This window comes from Lepidochelys olivacea, assembly GCF_965140295.1.
Source record: "Lepidochelys olivacea isolate rLepOli2 genome assembly, chromosome: 7".
NCBI classification, from domain to species: Eukaryota; Metazoa; Chordata; order Testudines; family Cheloniidae; genus Lepidochelys; species Lepidochelys olivacea.
The window spans coordinates 2,066,743-2,088,339 of NC_140417.1; the positions used below are offsets into that span (position 1 = coordinate 2,066,743).

Genomic DNA, 21,597 nt, shown 5'->3' on the forward strand with positions numbered 1-21,597 from the left:
AACCAGCCTGACTGAGGGTCTGGCCGTTAATGTCAGTGTTACCAGCATTTCAAATCTCAAATCAATACATTTGGGGTAAGAGGGTGGTGAACCACTGGAATGCATACCTAGGGAGGTGGTAGAATCTCCTTCCTTAGAGGTTTTTAAGGTCAGGCTTGACAAAGCCCTGGCTGGGATGATTTAACTGGGAATTGGTCCTGCTTCGAGCAGGGGGTTGGACTAGATGACCTTCAGGGGTCCCTTCCAACCCTGATATTCTATGATTCTATGATTCTTCCAAAGGAAATTAGGCTCCTGAATTCATATTTAGGTACCTGAATACGTGATTTGATTTTCAAAAATACTGAGCCCCAATTGTAGGTGCTGGAACTAGGGGTGGTGGGGGTGTGGTGACACCCCCCTTGACTTGAAGTGGTTTCCATCATAGATAGGGTTTGCAGTTTGGTTCAATGGCTCTCAGGACCTTCTCTGTACAAATTGTTCTCGCATCCCTGCACGCAAAAAGCTTCCACCGATGTCAAGATCAGATGCTGGGTGTTCAGCACTTTTGAATATGAGGCCGTTGAAAGCCAAAGAGGGTGCAGGACTCATCTGTCCGCTTAGGTATGTCACTATCTTCATTCTGCTCACTGTGCGCTAGCTATTGGTGTCCGGCCCAGCCAGTGGGTAACAGAGCTGAAACCAAGTAGCAAGTTCAAAAGTAAACTCAAGCAGTAAGCACGTAAAAGCCCAGATCCCCAGTTGGTGTAAATCCCTGCAGCTCCAGGGACTTCAGCGAAGTAATGCCAATGTACAGCAGATAGGAATCAGGCTCCATTGACTTCAAGTCAGGGTTCACACCACCCCTAGTGTAGGCCAATGGCTAAATACTATTATCCGGCCCTTCACTTTTCCAACGTCGGGGTCTTCTCCAGTAGTGGAGCCCAAAGACGTAGCCCTGGGTGAGGCTGGGGTGGGCCACGGCCCACCCACTTAGCATCCAGGCCCACTCCAATCTGTGCAGGTGTGTAGTCACTCGGGCGCCTGAAACCCAGGATGGAGCTACGTGCCCGCCCTTCAGAAAGCCGCACTCCGGCAGCTCTGCCCGGCCACGTCCTGAGCCGCCCCGTGCACGTGCCCAGCTCGGCAGGGGAAGCCCTGTGCCTGGGGGCACCAGCGCTAGGAACAGAGTGTGGCGGTGGGGGGGAGAGGAGCGAGCACCGTCTGTCATTGCCCGTCCCCCCTAAAGTCGGGGCCCAACCAAATCTCCACTCCTAGCTATGCCGCTGGTGGAGCCTCCCGGACGACAGGACACTGGGCTAGATGGATCTTTAGTCTGACTCGGGCTGGCTGTTCTTATGTAAAGCTTCACGGGTCCTTTGCCTGCTGCAGTTCAGGGTGTAATTTATAGTGGGTGGAGTATAAAAAGAAAAGCGAGACCGTGAAAAGTGCCTGTGTTCCCTGAAACAGGACTCAGGGCTTGCCTGTGGGTTAAGGACCCAGGCATCTCTTCCATCGCACTCTACCAGACGGGCCCCCGATGGCCAAATGACCTCTAGTGGAGCTGAGCCAAAGTTTTCAGGCCTGGCTGTCACTAATATCAAAGCCATAAGGCTATGAGCTGGCTTAGTATCGTCAGTCAGAGGGTTTGTGTGGTCACCCACGTTCCCTCTCTGCAGCACCGGGCCCGTATTTGCAAGGTTCAGTCATATGTCAGTGGGATCTGGCCCCTTGCAATGGGCCAATGGGAGCTGGGGGGGTGAGAGCAGCTCGTGGAGCCTCCTGGCCCCCTTGCCGAAGCCGGACCTGCTGGCTGCTTCAGGGGTGCAGTGCAGAGTCAGGACAGGCAGGGAGCCTGCCTTAGCCCCACTGCACCGCTGACCGGGATCCACCTGAGGTAAGCCTGCCCAACCCCGAGCCCCAATCCCCTGCCCCAGCCCTGAGCCCCCAAACCCAGAGCCCCCTCCTGCAGCCCAAACTCCTCATCCTCAGCCCCACCCCAGAGCCTGCACCCCCACAGATGGAGCCCTCAATTTGGTTTTGTGCGATTAGAAAGTTGGCAGCCCTACCAGCCCCTATAAAAGCCACTGACTTGCTGTTCACATACGTTCCCTTTCCTCATCGCTAGACATTTCAGGCTTTCTAGGGAAGGCGCTTTTCAGGGTGAAAAAGGCCAGAGTATGTAGATCTGAGAAAGGCCATGGACGTTGGTGGGCGTTTGGCTTGGGCTTAGCATGCGGCAGTTTCCTCCCCACCCATGCAGAGCTGTGCAAGGCGTGGAGGCCTCAGTCCATTTCCTAGCAGGCAGGAGGAGACTCAGAGAAGCCATTGTACCACTTGGCGCCCTGGAGGGCAGCTTCAGGAGAGAGGAGGAGACAGGATGCCCTGGAGCCTGAACCGCCTCTCCCATGTACAGGGGGGCCCACAGGTCAGGCTGAAGCCCGCTGATGGAGCAGCAGGGGGAGATTTGGGTGCTTGTCCATACCTCAGACTAAAGCTACTTGTCTCTGTGCCAGACAAGCCGAGAACTGACCCATCTCAGAATCGTTTACATTCATTGACACACAGAATTGGAAGGCCACCATAGAACGTGCTCCTCCTTTCTAGCTTGGAAAGAACGTGAGAGAGAAGACCAAAGCAAAAGGCTTGGAAATGACAACTTGACACCTGCATTTCCTGGCCTTGTTGTAATTCTCTCACCTTTCTGCCTTAGTGGTCCTTCCCTTTTGTATTCCAGGGTGAAACTGGAGGCACAGAGACACCTGGCGTTCATACGGCTCTGAGGGAGAAGGGCACGGCCTTTGTTATTAGTCCGAGAAGCCTCATGTAACATTTCAGTCCTTGAGAGGAGCTGCCTTCGCTTTGTTTTTCCAGAGAAAGGAACAAGTATTGTGGCTGAAAAGCCTCTGGGGTGGATTGGCCGCCTGCCTGGAGAGTTACCAGAGGCGGTCAAGTGGCCGGCGCATCTATCTGAGCCAGTCAGAGCAGACCGTGGAGTGGGGCTCTTGGGGCTGTCGCTATGATACGTACAGAGAGAGAGAGGCTGCGTGGCAGATATTGGGCCCTACTCCTGCTTGCCTCGATGCCTAAATGACCATTGACCATTGAAGTTAGAAATGGGCCAAACCCAAACCCTTCCAGCCATGCCCTAGCCGGTGCAGTGAGGTTTGGGTCGCAGGTGGCCAGGATCCAAACCACCACTGGTTTTGGTTTTGCAGAATGTAAACCAGCCCTGGTTTAGGCCCAAATCATCAACTGGTTTAATCTGCAAAGCCCCATCAGACATGGAGCTGTGCTGACTTACACCAGTGGGGGAATGGGCCCTGAATGTTTACATTCATAACAATGCAGAGTCCAGCTGGGCGTAATCAAGATCTAGAGTCAGGAATCAATTTATTTTAATAAAAACATGAGATTTCTAAAGCACTGGATGCCAGGAAATGGTTAGGCCAGCTTTCTCTGCAGCAGCTATTCATGTGCTCACCGCCTGCTGTTAGACTGTGTATACCTAGGCAGCATGCAAGTCAAAGAGGGGAGAAAGTGGGGTGAAATAGGAACCAAGACCTCAAACTGAAGAGGACGTGAGGAATAAGAGGGGGAAAGCCATTTCCCTTTAAAGGAACAAGATTACCACACCTAGCGAAAGGAGTGGCGAAAGGAGGAGTTCCCTTTGTTAAATGTTTACCAAGGCAATGCCTAGGCCCAAAGAGTAAGGGAGAAATTCTCCTCTCAGAAGCACACAGTGCATATTCTGCAGCCTGACCGGTGCAGGTCTCACTGCTGAGCAGATCTTAAAGGAGAATCTTGACCTAAATTTTGCATTTCAGAGCACAGTCAAAGTCACTGCAGAGCTGCAGTACTTGAAACAGGCATGTCAACAAGTTAGGTAAGTGTTAAGCAAATATTTACTCTGATATCAATATAAAGGAAGTTTCTATAGCAACTTCTTGCTTCACTTAGGTTTTATGCTGTGTCTAGCATGCAGGACACCTCGTTCAAAAAAAATACTGTGAGGCTTTGTCACATCACCTGTTTCAAAAGTAACGGGGAAGCTCTGCTTCATAAGCAATTCACAGATCTCCAGTATATGCATCATCATGTGTGACCCTGAATACCCAGTCTGGCCAGGACACAGGACACAGACTTTTCTTCTAAACCATATGGCTCACTTAGGGGAGGAGCTTAGGTGACATTTCTCCCTCCTTATCTTTGAATGTTTGTATAGATCTAGGTTTTGATGGACAACTTTAGTGGGTTTGGCATAGTTACAGTGTCATTACTATTGAGTTTTACACATATTTTATTCGAGAGGGGCCCAAACCAGAACCTTTTATCTGAGCCCAAGTACTGCTCCAAACATTGGTTGTACAATGGGATCCAGAGCTAAAATCACCACCAAACTTGTGGACCTGAAGCCAACCTCCTTTCTGGTCCACCTCCGCATTTTACAGGAGAGGGTTAATGACCATTCTGTCCAGCCCAATGTGGAGCACTGATTGCCTCCCCTTAAACCAAGGGTGGGTAGAATGCTTTGGGAAAGCACTAGCTGGGGTTTGAAAAGCATGGTTTCTCTGGAGTATTAGATAACTGCAAATGCATTGTTGGAAACTGCCACATCAGGAAAATTGTAGCTCCCCAGACTTGTATGCATACTTGTTAGTTTGCTAGACGCTGCCTTTGAGACCCATGGCGGAAGATGTAGCTAAAATGTCAGGTTTCTGTCTAATTGCCAAGATCTATACTGAATTAATATCCCTGTACCCACCACAGACTGAGGTCTTTCAGCCATGCAGCTGTCTCTGACATTACAGCATCGGTGGATAATTTTCTCTGGCCTTTTTTGGGCCCCTGTCAGAGGTCTGGTATTCTGGAGACAGAACTGCATGTTTGCAAGTGTCACCAGAGTGCGAAACAAAATCCAGGTGATGAACAATACATGCCCTTCCTGCTACTCAGCGTGGGGGTGTCTGTTTTCAGCAAGGGCTTCCAGCCACACTTCAATAGCCAAGCCATTCCCAGTTTAGGCTGTTTTCAGTCCCAACCTGATGTGTGTTATAGAACACACTGTCAATCAGCTTTTGCTGGGGGCACTGAATGTGCTTTCAAACACTAGATTTAGAAAAGAAAAAACCTACACTTGGATGGAATGATCCTCACTATAACTCCCGAATGGCAGCGCTGCTTGGAATGCAGGTAGTTTTGTGCAGACCTTCCCCATCTTCTGTTTTCATCCTCTCCTCCTGCCGGGCCCCATACGAACCTGGCCCTCCCTCTGACTAAGGAGGGATCTAAGCATCCGCTGAACTCTAACAGTCCCATTCTGAGATTTAAATTCTGAGTTCTAAATTAGCTGTTACCACTCAAGGAAGTGATCTTGAAGTCATCATGGATGATTCTCTGGAAACATCCACTCAGTGTGCAGCGGCAGTCAAAAAACCGAACTAAATGTTGGGAACCATTAAGAAAGGGATAGAAAATAAGACAGAAAATATCATTATCACTATATAAATCCACGGTGCGCCAAACTTTGAATTTCGTGTCCTGTTCTGGTTGCCCCATCTCAAAAAGGATATAATGGAACCGGAAAAGGTTCAGAGAAGGATACAAAGATGATTGAGGGTATGGAATGGCTTCTGTATGAGCAGAAACTAAAACGATTAGGGCAGTTTAGCTTAGAAAAGTGATGGCTAAGGGAGGATATGACAGCGGACTATAAAATCATGAATGGAGTGGAAAAGTGAATAGAGACGTGTTATTTAACCTTTCCCACAATAAAAAACCAAGGGTCACCCAATGAAATTAATAGGCAGCAGGTTTAATACAAACAAGAGGAATTAGTTTTTGACATAGCCCACAGTCAACCTGTGGAACTCATTGCCAGGGGATGTTGTGGTGGCCAAAGTATTACTGGATTAAAAAAAGAACTAGATAAGTTCATGGGGGATAGGTCCATCAATGGCTATTAGCTAAGCTGGTCAGGGATGCAACCTCATGCTCGGTCCGACCCTAAATCTCTGACTGCCAGAAGGGGAAGACAGGGTGAATCATTCCAATTGCCCTGTTCTGTACACTCCCCCTGAAGCACCTGACATTGGCCACTGTTGGAAGACAGAACATAAGAACATAACTATAAGAACAGCCATACTGAAGCAGACCAAAGGTCCATCTAGCCCAGTATCCTGTCCTCCAACAGTGACAATGCCAAGTGCCCCAGAGGGAATGAACAGAACAGGTAATCACCTAGTGATCCAGCCCATCGCCTATTCCCAGCTTCTAGCAAACAGCTAATAGACATTGATGGACCTATCCTGTATGAATTAATCTAATTCTTTTTTGAACCCTGTTATAGTTTTGGCCTTCACAACATCCTCTGGTAAGGAGTTCCACAGGTTGACTGTGCATTGTGTGAAAAAACACTTCCTTTTGTTTGTTTTAAACCTGCTGCCTATAAGAACATAAAACAGGATTCTGGGCTAGATGGACCATTGGTCTGACCCAGTATGGCCGTTCATATGTTCTTATTCTGAATACTATCCAGGCTGGGGTGATGGATTCTGGAGTGGCATGATGCTTTCTCTTCCCCTGGGAGCCAGTCTCGCCGTCACTAGCATCACTCTCTTTCAGGGCTAAGTTATATTTTCTGGACTGGAGTGGAAACCCAAACTCAGAGGGTGAATTGAGCGATAAACCCCATCCCTGTATCTCATTTGTTTCTGCTCTTTGGGTCACAGTGACATCATTTACCTACGAGACAGGAGATACACTTCACAGAGAATGTATTTGGGGTCCTTCGACTTATTTCTAACTAGGAAGGATTCACTCTGGAAATGCCCCGTCTTGGAAAAATGGATCACTTTATGGCCGTGCACCACAACCACGGGACCATATATTCCTATACCTGGCAGAGACTTGTTATGCTGGTGCCCCAGGTGCTGTCATTAAAGGGCTCTGGCTGCCTCGTCTGCCCGTCTGGGTGCATGAGAAAAATCTCAAGGAATGTTAAGTGGATTAGCTCCCCTCTAAAGGGAAGTGAAAGTAATCACTCAGTGGACAGGTGCAATGGCTGGTTACAGCTTGAGGCTGGGTCCAGCAGGTTTCTAAAAGACAAAAGGGATTGAGGGGGTGGGAAATGACTAAAAACAAAAGCAAAGAAAGAACAAAACCCAGGGCTATTAGGCTTGAGAAGCTTTATTTCTGGGCTGAGGCTCTGCCCCAGCACCCCTGGACCAGAGCTGTTCAGGGGAGACCTGACGACTTTTTACAGATTTTACTCTGAAATTCTTTCCCTTTTGCTGATTGGCTGCCCGCTCCCTCCCTGACGGTCTCTCCTTTCCAGCATCACTCTGCATGCCTTGTGCCTCCCTTCTCAATTCCCCTTTAACTTTGCCCCCTCCTCGTAGCTATAGTCTCCTTCCCTCTGAACAACCCCCACAAAAAGGAAAACAGGAAACCAACCCATCCACAACCTTCCCCCACTCCGCACGGCATCTACAAGCTGTCCCATTGTTCACACTACTTGTATGGTATGTCCATTCCCTCCACCCTTTCTCTGGCTTCTCTATTTTGATTGTTGCTCTCCAGGACAGGGACTGCCTCTCGCTCTGTGTTTGACAAATAGAACAAGAGCCCCTGCCCCATCTTGCTTATTATAATACAAACAATAGGCTTATGGGTCCTTGGCAGTGTTAATGAGCTCCACAGACTCTTGGGCTTTGTGGCTGAAGCAGCACTGTGCTTCACTGAGGCCTTCTTCCTAAGTCAGCAGCCCTTTAGAAATCCTTTCTTGGCCGACCTTGCAATGTTCTTGATATAGAACTCTCAACCAGTGGTGCTCACAAGTTCTGCTGGCTTCACTAACGAGGGGATTCCATTAACTGGGTGTCTGCTACTCTGCTGTTTTTATTCCAGCATAGAAAATTTAAATAGGGCTGAAGCTAGAAATGTCAAAGTTAGCTGGTTTGGTTGATCTCATTGACACTTAAAATCGATCACTATTTGAACAAAATAATTTCACAGATGTTTCAGTGATTAATGTTGCCAACTGAGGCATCCTTGACTAATGCAACCTTAACTGGGATGACCTTAACAAATGCCCCCTTAACCTGGAAATATGCCAATATAAATTATTTATATGTTTTCATAAAAATGTGTGGAAAAATTCTAATGCACACATGCAAAAAGTGCTGACTTTCAAAAGGTATAACTTTAACGCTATTGAGCTTTTCCTCTTCAGAGCCCTTTGATTTTTAAGCTTCAGCGGGATCTACAAAACAAGCCAAGTTTGCAATTCCTAGTTTCTGATGGTTGAGTTATTTGAGTACTAATTTTCTGGGTAGAACATCTGGGGAAAAGGTTTTTGTTCATGACTGAATGATTGCAAAATGGTTTCACTCAATCTTTCCACAAAAGTTCACCTTTGGGCAGAGACCAAACATGGAACATTTCAGCCCCCAAAGGAGTTTTTAAAATAAACTAGGAACAACTGAAAAAGGGGGCTTAGATGAAAGTTAGAAAATATCTACAACAGGTGGTATCTGTTAAATACAATAGTCCTACCTTAACTACAGTGGGTGCTGCAGTATTCAAGGGCAGCAAACAAACTCCTATTGTCCCTCTTACAGGTTCTTGAAATACTGTTGCTGGATTTTCAGGGAGGACTGAATGTGCGTTGTATTTCATATTTCTATATGTTTGTGATTGCTTCAGGCCAAATGATATCATTAAAACCTTTTCCTCCTCCTCTTTCTCTCTGTTTATAGGTGATTGGGACAGAGGGGGGAGGGATAGCTCAGTGGTTTGAGCATTGGCCTGCTAAACCCAGGGCTGTGAGTTCAATCCTTGAGGGGGCCATTTAGGGATCTTGGGCAAAAATTGGGGATTGGTCCTGCTTTGAGCAGGGGTTGGACTAGATGACCTCCTGAGGTCCCTTCCAACCCTGATATTCTATGATAGGGCACCAGTGTAAAACTAGAGGCCTGAAGCATGATTCTGATGGTGGGGTCAGGACTCACATGGAGGGAGCATTAATGTTCATAATTCTAGGAAACCCTGTTCCTGCTGGAGATTGCCAGAAAGTCAAAACTTGACCAAGATTCCAGAAGCTTGGGTATAAATGTGGCTGTTCAGGGCTCTTAAAATCACTGGCTGAATGGAGTGTTCTAACAATCTACCTCTCCTGAATGGTGACTTACGAATACAACTCTAGGAAGTAACCCATTGCTCATTTGCATATCCTGTCTGTATTTTATTGTAATAAAAAAAGAACAAATCTCAGTACAGTAATGGCAGAATAGTAAATTAGTGATGGTGGCTACTGAACTGGGTTGGTGTAGTATCAACACTTTTATCGTGTAGTGGGAGAAGATGCATTGCATAAGTCATCTAAAAGCCACAACTCATATACTGTATTGCAATGTGGCTTATCACAGCTAGTTGGAATGGTTCTGTTGCTGCTTTGACACGATGAAATAACCTACATTATGCACTCAACATGCTCAGCTGCAACACTGACGAGTCTCGTAGTCATTTCCAAGAATTTGCCATCCCAGTGGTGTTCTAAACTCAAGCAGCGTTTTATCTGCCAAAGCACAAATATTAAACACAACAGATCTCCATGGCAACTCAACTTGCACCAAGGTTCCAGTGCCCAAGCCAACTCCTTTTATAACTCTGGATCTGCTAAACAAAAAAAACCCCAACAAGCCCCCAAATGCTGCATTCTGCAGAAATTATATTAAAAAACCATCTGTATGGAGCAAGTTTTGATGGGATCTGGGAAAGATGTTTAAAAAAATAGCAACAGCTTTAATATCTTTGGAATAACAGATAGGGTAAGGCAGGGAGGAAACGAAGTATCAAGCAGATATTTATGGCTCTATTCAAAGACACACAAAGATCTTGCTGTTAGCTTTAAAAAACCCACCTCCATTACAATTAGGAATAGCTGACTTGGCCTTTTCTTGCCATGAAGGGTCGGCACTGCAGCACCATTGCACTTGCTAATTCACTCAGAAGTTCAATCTCCTTTGTTGCATAGAGGCAAAAAAGGATCTGGCAAAGGCCATTTCAAACTCGCTGGGTGGATGGAAAATTCTGCAGCATTCTGAATGCCTTCTGCTCCCAAAGATGTTTGAAGTGTGATGCTTTGCCAAACGGCTACAGATGTATGGTTCGCCTACCCACAGCAATCTGGCTCTCAGATGGCCAGAGGGTGGGACGAGTTTGAGAAATCTCAGCTAAGCCTGTATTCATACACAAAAGGGCTGACTTTGGGTAACCTGGCGAGCTGCTCAAATGAAGCTCTTTCTTTCAAGCTAGTACCACAGTTTGCAGTGGTGCTGGCAGGCCTTGACTGTGCGCTGCCAGCAAACGTCTGTGTCGCAGAAATGACTTTGGGCATTCGGGTGAAATGGAATAATGCCATCAGTCACGTTGCCACAGTTAGGGCTGCGTCAGGTGTATCAGCAGTGCTCCCTGATTTTAAGGAGTCTATAACCTGGCCGCCAAAATTCACCCCGGCTTAAACAAGAAGCAGAACTTAGTGATATATCTCTATCTGTACAGTTTGTGCTGTAGGCTGGAATTTTACAGAGGGGCACCCCCTGAGGTGCCAATTTAGCAAAGCACACCCCTCACTTGAACACTGAAGTCAAAGGTGCACTACGATGCGTGGAAATGCAGGAAGAGGGCGAAGTTTCTGGAGGGACCCGGTTTGGTATGTCACCAGGGGCTCAGGAGTGCAAGCTGGGCAAGGTGGCTACGAGACAAACACAGGGCTCTCTGAATATAAAGCTGGCCTCTGTGCATGCTGAATACAGAGCTCTTTCCTGCCACTCTGCCTGCCGCATCGCTCATCGCTAATGCAACAAATGGGAGTTAAGCACGTGCTTAAAGTTAAGCACTTTAAGGAAGGCTGGAGCGCGCATGCCCATGTCTACATGCCCCACATGACTCTTTGTTGCATGAGCACATCAAGGGCACCTGTGGGGGCCTTCACGTCTCTAAACATGGATGTGACTGTTCAAAACCGTAGCTAACAGTTTGCAGTTTGTTTGTTTAGAAGAGACAACTGCAAATGCTCACTTGCAGCTGGTCAGCCCGAACTCCACAAGGGAATTAAGGCATGAACCTAGAGCACCTTCAGTCTCACGTAAAAATAAATGGCATCCACACTGACAATATCATGGAACACAAGGGACCTATTACTGGCGAGTATTTCAGTATCCACATATTAAAAATCCCTAAACTTAATGGAAAGAGTCCCCGTTGACTGAAGGAGCCGCCTGATATCTCAGAATCCATGCACTAAGTACTAGAAGTTCCACCATATCACCAAAAAGAAAAGGAGGACTTGTGGCACCTTAGAGACTAACCAATTTATTTGAGCATGAGCTTTCGTGAGCTACAGCTTACTTCATCGGATGCATACTGTGGAAACTGCAGAAGACATTATATACACAGAGACCATGAAACAATACCTCCTCCCACCCCACTCTCCTGCTGGTAATAGCTTATCTAAAGTGATCATCAAGTTGGGCCATTTCCAGCACAAATCCAGGTTTTCTCACCCTCCCCCCCTCAACTCACTCTCCTGCTGGTGATAGCCCATCCAAAACGACCACTCTCTTTAAAATGTGTATGATAATCAAGGTGGGCCATTTCCAGCACAAATCCAGGTTTTCTCACCCTCCACCCCCCCCCCCCCGCCCAAACTCACTATCCTGCTGGTAATAGCTCATCCAAAACGACCACTCTCCCTACAATCTGTGTGTATGGGGGCGGGGGGGTAAGAAAACCTGTATTTGTGCTGGAAATGGCCCACCTTGATTATCATGCACATTGTAAGGAGAGTGGTCGCTTTGGATGAGCTATTACCAGCAGGAGAGTGAGTTTGTGTGTGTGGTTTTTGGAGGGGGGTGGGGGGGGCGGAGGGTGAGAAAACCTGGATTTGTGCTGGAAATGGCCCAACTTGATGATCACTTTAGATAAGCTATTACCAGCAGGAGAGTGGGGTGGGAGGAGGTATTGTTTCATGGTCTCTGTGTATATAATGTCTTCTGTAGTTTCCACAGTATGCATCTGATGAAGTGAGCTGTAGCTCACGAAAGCTCATGCTCAGATAAATTGGTTAGTCTCTAAGGTGCCACAAGTACTCCTTTTCTTTTTGTGAATACAGACTTAAACGGCTGTTACTCTGAAACCTGTGATGAATTAGGAACTTTAAAAACCCTGCACATTTTCTGAAGAAAAGATGTATTTTCCAGAAGTTTTAAGGTGTGCATTTCAAACAGCAAGACACAGAACTTCTGCTTCCTGCAGGCCCTTGACAACACAACTGACACTAGTCTGCAAAGCCAACTGGCAGGGGGTCGCAGATGAGTGCAGGAAGGCAATCTCTGGATCTGATCTCAAGGTGATTGTAATCAGTGGGGGAATTTCCACTGACTTCAGTGGACTTTGAATCTGGCTCTATATACGGTGCTAGATGCACGGTGATGATACTGTATGTTATGCCATATGCATGTCCTAAAGAATGAATTAAGGCAAAGGGATTGTAAGCAAGACATGAGAAGTAATTCTTCCACTCTATTCCGCAGTGATTAGGCCTCAACTGGAGTATTGTGTCCAGTTCTGGGCACCACATTTCAGGGAAGATGTGGACAAACTGGAGGAAGTCCAGAGAAGAGCAACAAAAATGATTTAAGGTCTAGAAAACATGACCTATGAGGAAAGATTGAAAAAACTGAGTTTGTTTAGTCTGGAAAATAGAAGACAGATGGGACATGAGAACAGTTTTCAAGTACATAAAAGGTTTTACAAGGAGGAGGGAAAAAAATTGTTCTCGTTAACCCCTGAGGCTAGGACAAGAAGCAATGGGCTTAAACTGCAGCAAGGGAGGTTTAGGTTGGACATTAGGAAAAACTTCCGACCTGTCAGGGTGGTTCAGCACTGGAATAAATGGCCCAGGGAGGTTGTGGAATCTCCATCATTGGGGATTTTTAAGAGCAGGTTAGACAAACACCTGTCAGGGGTGGTCTAGATAATACTTAGTCCTGCCTTGGGTGCAGGGGACTGAACTAGACGACCTCTCGAGGTCCCTTCCAGTTCTATGATTCTACGATTCTATGATGATCCTTCAGTTTGAATGTCTTGCCTCGTGGCAATTTACATCATAACCCTGCAGTTATTTAGATGATTTTTTTGCTACTTTATTAAAAAGAGATAAGATTGGAAATATTTAAGTGTAGGCTGTTCTGTATCCCAACATCCTGTACCCAAAGTCATATGAAGACATAAAAGATACAGTAACAAGTCAACAGGAGGCTCTTTGTTAGGCGTTTAACCTGAGGTTACACTGGAGAAGTCGTGCGAGTTTTGAATCCTTCTACAGTCCCTTTGCACAAGTAATGGTAACATGTCTCAGATCTCTGGAGGAGCCTTAGGTAACATTTCCAACCACATCAGGGGATCCAGAGATCGGTTGTTTTGTTTCCCAACATTGCTGACACGCACAATGACTTTGGTATAATCTGATGCTGTGGGAAAGGGACAGATATTTGTTTTGACTTTTGTGCCACAAACACAAAGGAAACATTAATCTGTCATGAGTTTCTGTTTGGTAGAGTTCTCCTTGCTTTATAATTTCCATAGTAAGGTCTTTGGGGGAGATCTACAGAGTAAATTGTCATAGCTCCTCTGTAGCCAGTGATGCTGTGCCAAGATCTGCCCCTACATGTTTACAGATCAGAGTTAGATTTGCAAAAGGATCCTGACCAGATAGACACAAGCTACTTGCTCCAGACACAGTTCCTCCTGGACATTACTCTGAAGACACAGACCAATAAAGCAGCCACATACTGGTCCCTATTTTGTCACAGTTATGAGCAACACAGCTAGTATTCTTTAGCCAGTGGGAATATGTGTCTTGCATGAAATTAATAAGAACCTAGCTTCCAAATAAAAAGCGTTTTGAATGCTGACCTGGCCTGATCCTCTTGAATTCTCCAAACCCCAGGAAAATGAACTGATTTGGAAAGTTTTGTTCTATCCCAGAGGTGGGCAAACTATGGCCCGCAGGCCACATCTGGCCCATGGGACTGTTCTGCCCGGCCCCTGAGCTCCCAGCTGGGGAGGCTAGCCCCGGCCCCTCCCTAGCTGTCCCCCCACCCCCACAGCCTGAGCGTGCTGCGCCACCCGTGCTCTGGCCCTCCGCTCTTGCCGAGCAGCATGGCGGCGGGGCTGGCTCCGGCATGGTAAGGGGGCGGGGAGCGGGGAGCGGGGGGGTCCCAGGGCAGCAGTCAGGGGACGGTTGGATGAGTCGGGGGTTCTGGGGGGGCAGTCAGGGAGCAGTGGGGGTTGGATGGGTTGGGGGTTCGGGGGGGGCAGTCAGGGAGCAGTTGGATGGGGGTGGAGGTTTTTGGGGTGGTGGTCAGGGGATGGGGAGCGGGGGGGGGGTTAGGGATGTGGATAGGGGTCAGAGGAGTCAGGGGACAGGGAGGGGTTAGATAGGGGGTGGGGTACCAGGGGGCAGTTAGGGGTGAGGGTCCCGGGAGGGGGCGATCAGTGGACAAGGAGCGGGGGGGAAGGGGAGAGGTTTGGATGGGTCAGGGATTCTGAGGGGGGCAGTCAGGGGGTGGGAAGTGGGAGGGGGCGGATAGGGGGTGGGGGCCAGGCTGTTTGGGGAGTCACAGCCTTCCCTACCCGGCCCTCCATATAGTTTTGCAACCCCGATGTGGCCCTCGGGCCTAAAACTTTGCCCACCCCCGGTTCTATCCCCTGAGGTGTCAGTAGATTAAGAAAAGAGCCAAATGCAGAACTGTCTCGTTGATATGATCAAAAGTGAACGCGTCCCAGAATCTACCAGAGATTTATTTCAGAGTAGCAGCCGTGTTAGTCTGTATTCGCAAAAAGAAAAGGAGGACTTGTGGCATCTTAGAGACTGACAAATTTATTTGAGCCTAAGCTTTCGTGAGCTATAGCTCACTTCATCGGATGCATTACCAGAGATTTAGTGGTGTTTAGAAATCTCTTAGACAGATGCTTTATAAGGATCAAAATCTACAGTACGTGATTCAGAGCAGTAACCACTTTGAATCTCATTATTAACAAAGATCATTTTAGGGAGAGAACAACAACTTGATTCCCTTACATTAGCTTAGTGTCTGCAGTGGTGATGGACACTGCAATTAGCATTACAGAAAGCCCTACGATTGGCAGATGCTAATTATCATAATGGTCAGGGCATCATTGGCATCATCATTATGATTTTCTTAACTGTCTGGCGTCTTAGTCTCTGCCACGTAGGCAGCTTTTGGAATTTGCTGTGCATGGCGTTTGCTCTGTTCCATCTGCATGGCATCCAGGGGAAACGGGGTCTAACTAGAGACCTGGCAGACATTCCCCTCCTCATCACTCACCCTTGGGTTAGGCAGTCACACCTCTGAGGAGCAACAGGGCATGCTCCAAAAGGAAGACAGAAATCCTTTGTCCCCGTTTAATCCATAGTTTTAAATAATTAACCAAGCCTAATTCTGGTAATTATAATGCAATAGGGCAAATGTAACCTGATGTGATCACCCTGGGAAATGATTCCTAACTCTCTGAATGAGAGCAGCAAATGCAGACATTGCAGGTTCTCTAAGCTTTGATCAAGACTAAAATTCAGGGACAAAACAAAGCACAGAGGGCGCAATGTCAGGAAGAGAAAGAAAACATGAATTGCATTTGCAATGCCATAAGTCGTTTTTTATGGGAAGGAAAGGGCTGCAGATACTTCTGGGAAGTCGCCAGGACATGAACCCTGTGCGACACGGACTTCACTGGGGTTGCACGTGCTGTAGCTGCTTCAGCATCACTCCCCTAGTTTTCTATAATGCTAACTGGGTTGGTTTTTTTCGGTTTTTTTTTTTTACAGTTAAGATCCATGTGATTTCAGACCAGGTGTAGTGCGTGAATCTCTGTGCGATATGTCACTCTGGGTGTGGAAAGAAACTGTTCTCCACTAATTTATTAAGCTCATCTCATAGCAAAGGCAATCTCTCTAGGGACTGCTCTCAGAATAAGGCACTTCTCACCATGAATAAGGGCAGAAGAAAATGGCCTTTCATGGTACAAACTATTGCTGGGGGAAAGCAAAGAAATCTTGACAGCAGTCTCTGCTCACGTTTTTAATACAGCAGCCACACTACCTACTGTCACCTGGATTTTTAACTGTGTTCCTGAAGCCGGGTTCAGGGATAAAGAACATACAAGGAACATTTCAGAGTGTCCCACTCAGAGCAGGGCTGGTCGCTTCCCTGTCGTACTTATTAGCTCTGAAATGGTGGCCCCACGGAGGTGTATTCATAAATTAGAGACTTAAAAGATGGCTGGATTGCCTAGTCCTTCCCTAGTGCCAGTGCAGGCCTGTTCCCTACAATGTATTTCGAACTTCACTCTGCCAAATCTCTCTAACCTGGTATGTTGTTCTATTCATTTTGTGCTGGTGAAAGGTACCAGGCTGAAAGCCCTGGGGAATGGAGATCTCTGTTCATCCGCAGAGCAAGTTCAGAATAACCAGCAGTAGCGTGAGCTTTCCTGTGGGTCGCTGGAAGTGTCAGCTTTGGGAGGTGGGTGCCCATCCACTGGGAGGAGACCACACCCTTTACTTCCATGTAGGTCAACAGCTCTCAGTTGGTACCATCTTTGGGTTACCACTGATCTAAGCTAGATCGATCCAGCAACCTGCTGTGAAAGGCAAAGACTCCACAGCACATTACCAAACTCCTGAGCCATCCAGCCGCACCTACAGCCTGCCATTTTTGATCTGTAAATAGTCAGTGGCATTACTCTGGATTTACACCAGTGTTACTGAGAGACTCGCCCTGCTACATCCCCAAACAGCTGTGCAAGGAGTAACACACTCTTTTCATGGCATCTAGGTGCTGGTAACTCACTAATATTCCCATGTACCCATCCATCACAACTCTTAGTGCCATTCTTGAAAATATGGAGACAAATTCTGCTGTCATCTATACTGTTGCAAATTAAGTTCAAAGAAATTCAAATGTAATAGAGTCCCTCTAGCTTTACACTGGTGTAACTTAGCATGGTCCAGTGCCTACTGAGAACCAGCTGCTAGCATTGTCTACTGAGAATGTAAGCTGCCAGTATTGATACCTTCAAAAGGTGTTCAAATCCAAAAGGGTTGTACGTGACACCTGGGACTGCTCCAATCCTGCTCACTAGCTAATTTCTCAAGAACATAAGAATGGCCACACTGGGTTAGACCAAAGGTCCATCTAGCCCAGTATCCTGTCTCTGACAGTGGTCAATGCCAGGTGCTTCAGAGGGAATGAACAGAACAGGTTCACCAAATGGTCACCAAATCACCAAATGTTCCAAGTGAAACAAACACTGGCTTATTTTTCAACAAACTGAGTTACAAGGTGTTTACAATTCATGCAAATTTGACTGTGTTTCAGCTAAGCTTGAAACTGCTTATAAAGTTATCCCTACAGCCAAATCCCTGCTGTGGTGGCAGCAGGTGAAATCTGGTAAATTAGTTAACAATTGAGTTTAAAGTTTCTCCGATTGTGACAGTTAAATACACATGACAGTCCTTGGATTCCTGCCTTGATTAACAATTAACAAGCTGTCTCAGTGAAATGCCTTTCAGAAATGCCAAGCGCTCTACACTTATAAAAACATGCCCTGGTATTCTATGGGAGTGGTCAAAACCATAATGTGACAGCAGGGTTTTGGGTCATTACTGTTGAAATTTCTCATGGGCATAGAAGAATTCTCTCTAACATACGTATTGCTAATTACTACCAATGCACCAGCCTAGTTATTTTTGTTAAGAAGTGACAGAAGCCTAGAAATCCTACATTCACTACTAATATATCATCACATATTTGCTCTCTGCTTTTGGCATACTCATGATAAAAAGATCCCATTGTCCCAATCACCAGGAAACGTTTTTAGGTAGTCCAAAGATGTCTGAAAGATCACAGAGAAAAATCTCCAAAATTTAACAGCAGGGATTTCATTAGCACATATCTTCTTCCAGCATAATTCCCTTCCAAACAGAGCATTTGAATTACAGCACAGGATTGCTTACAGTATACATAGAGGCCTATGGGTCTGTTTGGAGAGGCAGAAGAAGCCTGTGAACTGCAGAAGTCTTAAAGGAAAGATCTCAAAAGAGTTACATGACTTAAAACTAGCTGTAAAATAGTTCCTTAAATAAACACATATGTGCTGCAGAGTATTCCTATGAGGGAAACTCAGAGACAGCACAGACCCAGGAGGGTTCATAAAATACTTCACCTTCGCTGCTGTCAAAGCCAACGCAGGGGAAGAGCAGGCTGAAGGTCGAATGGAAATTTCAAGTTGATCAAATTTCTGGTTCTGCCTGAGAGGGCGCCTGGGAGACTTTTGCCAGACACCTGTGCTTACCTGATTTGACCAGCATTGCTCTGTACAGTCCAGTAGCTCCAGGTGGTACCCTCACCTGGTCCTCCACCCTCTGAGACATGAGATCCAGGTCTCTGAGCTTCTCAGTATTGTGTGTTCTGAGTTAGCTTCTTCTCAGCGCTGTGCAGGTCTAAGTGTGCATGACTTTTTGGCTCTGTACTGCTAAGCTCTCTCACTTCTGTAAGATCTTTTCAGAGGGAGTGAGAATACACAGTCACGTGATCTGAGCTTGCTGCATAGCTGCTGCCCTCCCCTGCTGACAAGCACATTCTGCACTAACAAAACCATTGCGCTCGGCTCCTGTAATATTACATTACTATTGTGCGAGGGGAGCTGCCCGCACCTTGGGGGAGCATTATTAACTCCTCCGCACTAGTTGGGCAACTCCATCCAGAAATGGCTTATTTGCTGTTAATTGCTCAGCTTGAGGACATTTTCCCCAAAGCAAGTGGCTAGCTCAATGCTCAGGAACGAGTTGATTCTTTTCATGGGAGGAAAAACAGCTTCCCCTGTGACAAGTGATTGGAACAACAATTTAGGCAAGAACATTCACCGCAACCCACAGAGCTGACAGAGGAGTCAGAATCACTGCCCAGGTTCTAGCAGTGATTTCTGCCCTGAAAGCTGCATGGCACATGCAGACAGAGACAACCAGACTGTCCAAAGATCGGCCCACACTCCCCACTGCCCGGGATAATCCACTGCAACATGAGTCTGGGGCAACAGCGTTACTGTTCAAGTGATGATTGCTCCTATTCTGGTGGTGCCCCAAAACGTGCTAGATGCTGTGAGACTATGTAGGAAGAGGCAGTCCCTGCCCCTGCAAGTTTACAGTCTACAAGACAAAAAGGTACAATTGTCACAAACCACAGCAACATAGAGGTACCGACGCCATGAGTCTGAGCAGGGATCGAACCCGGGACCATTGGCACCTAAACCACAAGCTCCTACAACTTGCAGTAAATAAAACCTCTCTGAATTGGGAGCAAATAGGAGGCTGAATGGTCGCTTAGCCCAGACACGCATGTTGACATGCTGCGTGTCAGTGTATTACACAGAAAAAAGGCTCGGGGTCATACCAGGCCTGCAGCCTGTTAACAGAGAGGGGGCGGGGGAAGGGCACAAGGGGATGAGTTCACAGGAGCGTGGGGGTAAAGAACAGGAAAGGAACAGGATCATGGAGGGGGAGGGAAGGGAGGAAGGGGAGAGTAGCATGACGGGTGGGGGTAGGGGAGACTGAGGCTGCCATGGGTAGGACTGTGAGCGGGGGAAGGAGGCGGTTTGGATAAACTGCTTATCAGCAAGGAACCTCCAGTGGTCCTGGCATCTCTGGGTTCTTAAGGGGGCACCCCCCCATCCCCAACAGGGCTTCACCCTCTTCAGCAAATTCGGATATGGGGAGGGGCAGCCATACCCCAAGCTCCACGATCTCATGGGATTTTGGGGCTCAGCTCTCAGCAGGCGCCACAAACACGTATTGGTGAGAGGGATGTGGGGGGCGAGAAACGTTCCGCCCTGAGAACGGTTCCTTTTGGGGTTTGGGTGTAGGGGTGAGAGGGCCCCTCTGCTAGCCCACTGCAAGACAACCCACCCAGCTGTCAGAGCTCCTCTCTGGTGCCCTGCGATCGCCACGTTTCAGTCACAGCAGAGCTGTAATCTGTATGGGGTGGGGCTGAGACTTTTACCACCCGGGAAGAAATAGGGGGCCAGAGCAGAGTTACCCTGCTGGGGGCAGCCATTTTGCCGCCTGCCCTGTGTGACGCTGGCAGTGTGGGAGCCTAATGGGAAGCTGCATGTGGATCTCCCGCCGGCTGTAATATAGACTTACTAACCATCGAGCTGAAGAGTCATGGGACCGCGGCAGGCTGCTCGGGAGGGGCCATGCTGTAGCCGGGGTTCTCAGGGCGGTTCTGGCTGGCTCAACCCCAATTCCTCCAGGGATTCTGGGGGAGCTCAGCTACCCCTTTACAAGGTGTCATGCGCACGTCCCGCCTCACCCACTCAACTACACTGGCTAGTGCAGATGAGGAACAAGACCATGGGCACTGGGTACCAGGCCACAGTCTAGCAGCATCAATGGCATTAGATTAGCATATTCCTTGGGCTCCCTACTGAGGTTGTGGGGGTCCCTCTGCAGGGGAGAGGGTTTCCTGCACCCTCTCCCCCATTTCTGCTGCCGCACAGAGCCCCAGCACCCTCTCCTTCCCTTCTGCCCCCACACAGAGCCCCAGCACCCTCTCCTCCCCTTCTGCCTCTACACAGAACCAGTCATATGTTCCTATATTAAATACTGTGTTTCAGTAACACTCCTCCGCCCTGAGTCCAGACCAGGAATGTGGCTGGCTGGAACCCATGTTCTGAGCTCCCTGCCCTGGCCCCCCAGCCTGGCAGTGTTTGCAAGCAAGGGGTAGCCCCAGGAACACTGATTGTGCAGAACGATGGACATTGCCCTGTTTGCTGTTCGAAGCACCCCATTGCTTGGCTGAGCAGAACGTGCCATTCCACCCCGGTGTGGCTTGCTCCAGACACTCACCTGAGCCGTTGACAACATGCTTCCCACTTCCGTTGGGAAAGGTGGACGGAAGAGAATATTCTTTCTGTGAAAGAGAAGAGAGAAAAGCGAGAGGTGACCTTTCTGCGTGCTGCAGGGGTCTGTCTCCATCTCCTCAGTCTGGCCACCTGATCCACACGACCACACGTCCCAGTGCCTCACACTCACACTCTGCACCTCGCACTCTCTCACCTCAGGCTGCTCCCCCAGCAGAGACGGAGAGGGACTTGGCCGTCTTCTCAGACAACCCAGGCATTAGGAAGGAAGAGGAATAATGTAGCAAGGAGCAATCACCTCCTTTAGCCCTAGAGTCCAATTCATCACCCTTGTCGTATGCCTTAGCTTCACCGGCGTAGGCCCTGAATTCATCATCAGTGGACAGAGTCTGCCAATGGACTTATAAATGGACTTTGAAGACAGTAGGGACCCAGAGAGTAGGGGCATGAGTTTTCACCTCAATTTGGGGGGAAATGCTGGATTTTAATATTACCGGGTATAGTGGAGAAATGACCTGGTATGTATTCCAGTACCTATATGTGGTACCTATATATGTGTGTGTGTGCGAGCGCGTGTGCGTACGTATGCACACACACACAATCCTGAACACTCCT

At 47.8% G+C, this 21,597-nt stretch overlaps 1 protein-coding gene across 2 annotated transcripts in view; it reads right to left on the bottom strand.

The window, feature by feature from the left end:
* Positions 1-21,597, bottom strand: part of FAM107A (family with sequence similarity 107 member A) — a 69,593-nt gene that overhangs the window by 12,888 nt on the left and 35,108 nt on the right. The window contains exon 2 of one of the 2 annotated variants that reach the window (XM_084633844.1): positions 20,969-21,032. In XM_084633844.1, the coding sequence (XP_084489970.1) occupies positions 20,969-21,032 (64 nt within the window). Of the gene's footprint in view, positions 1-18,417; positions 18,624-20,968; positions 21,033-21,597 lie in introns of those variants that run through there. The other variant, XM_084633845.1, reaches the window with a different exon arrangement.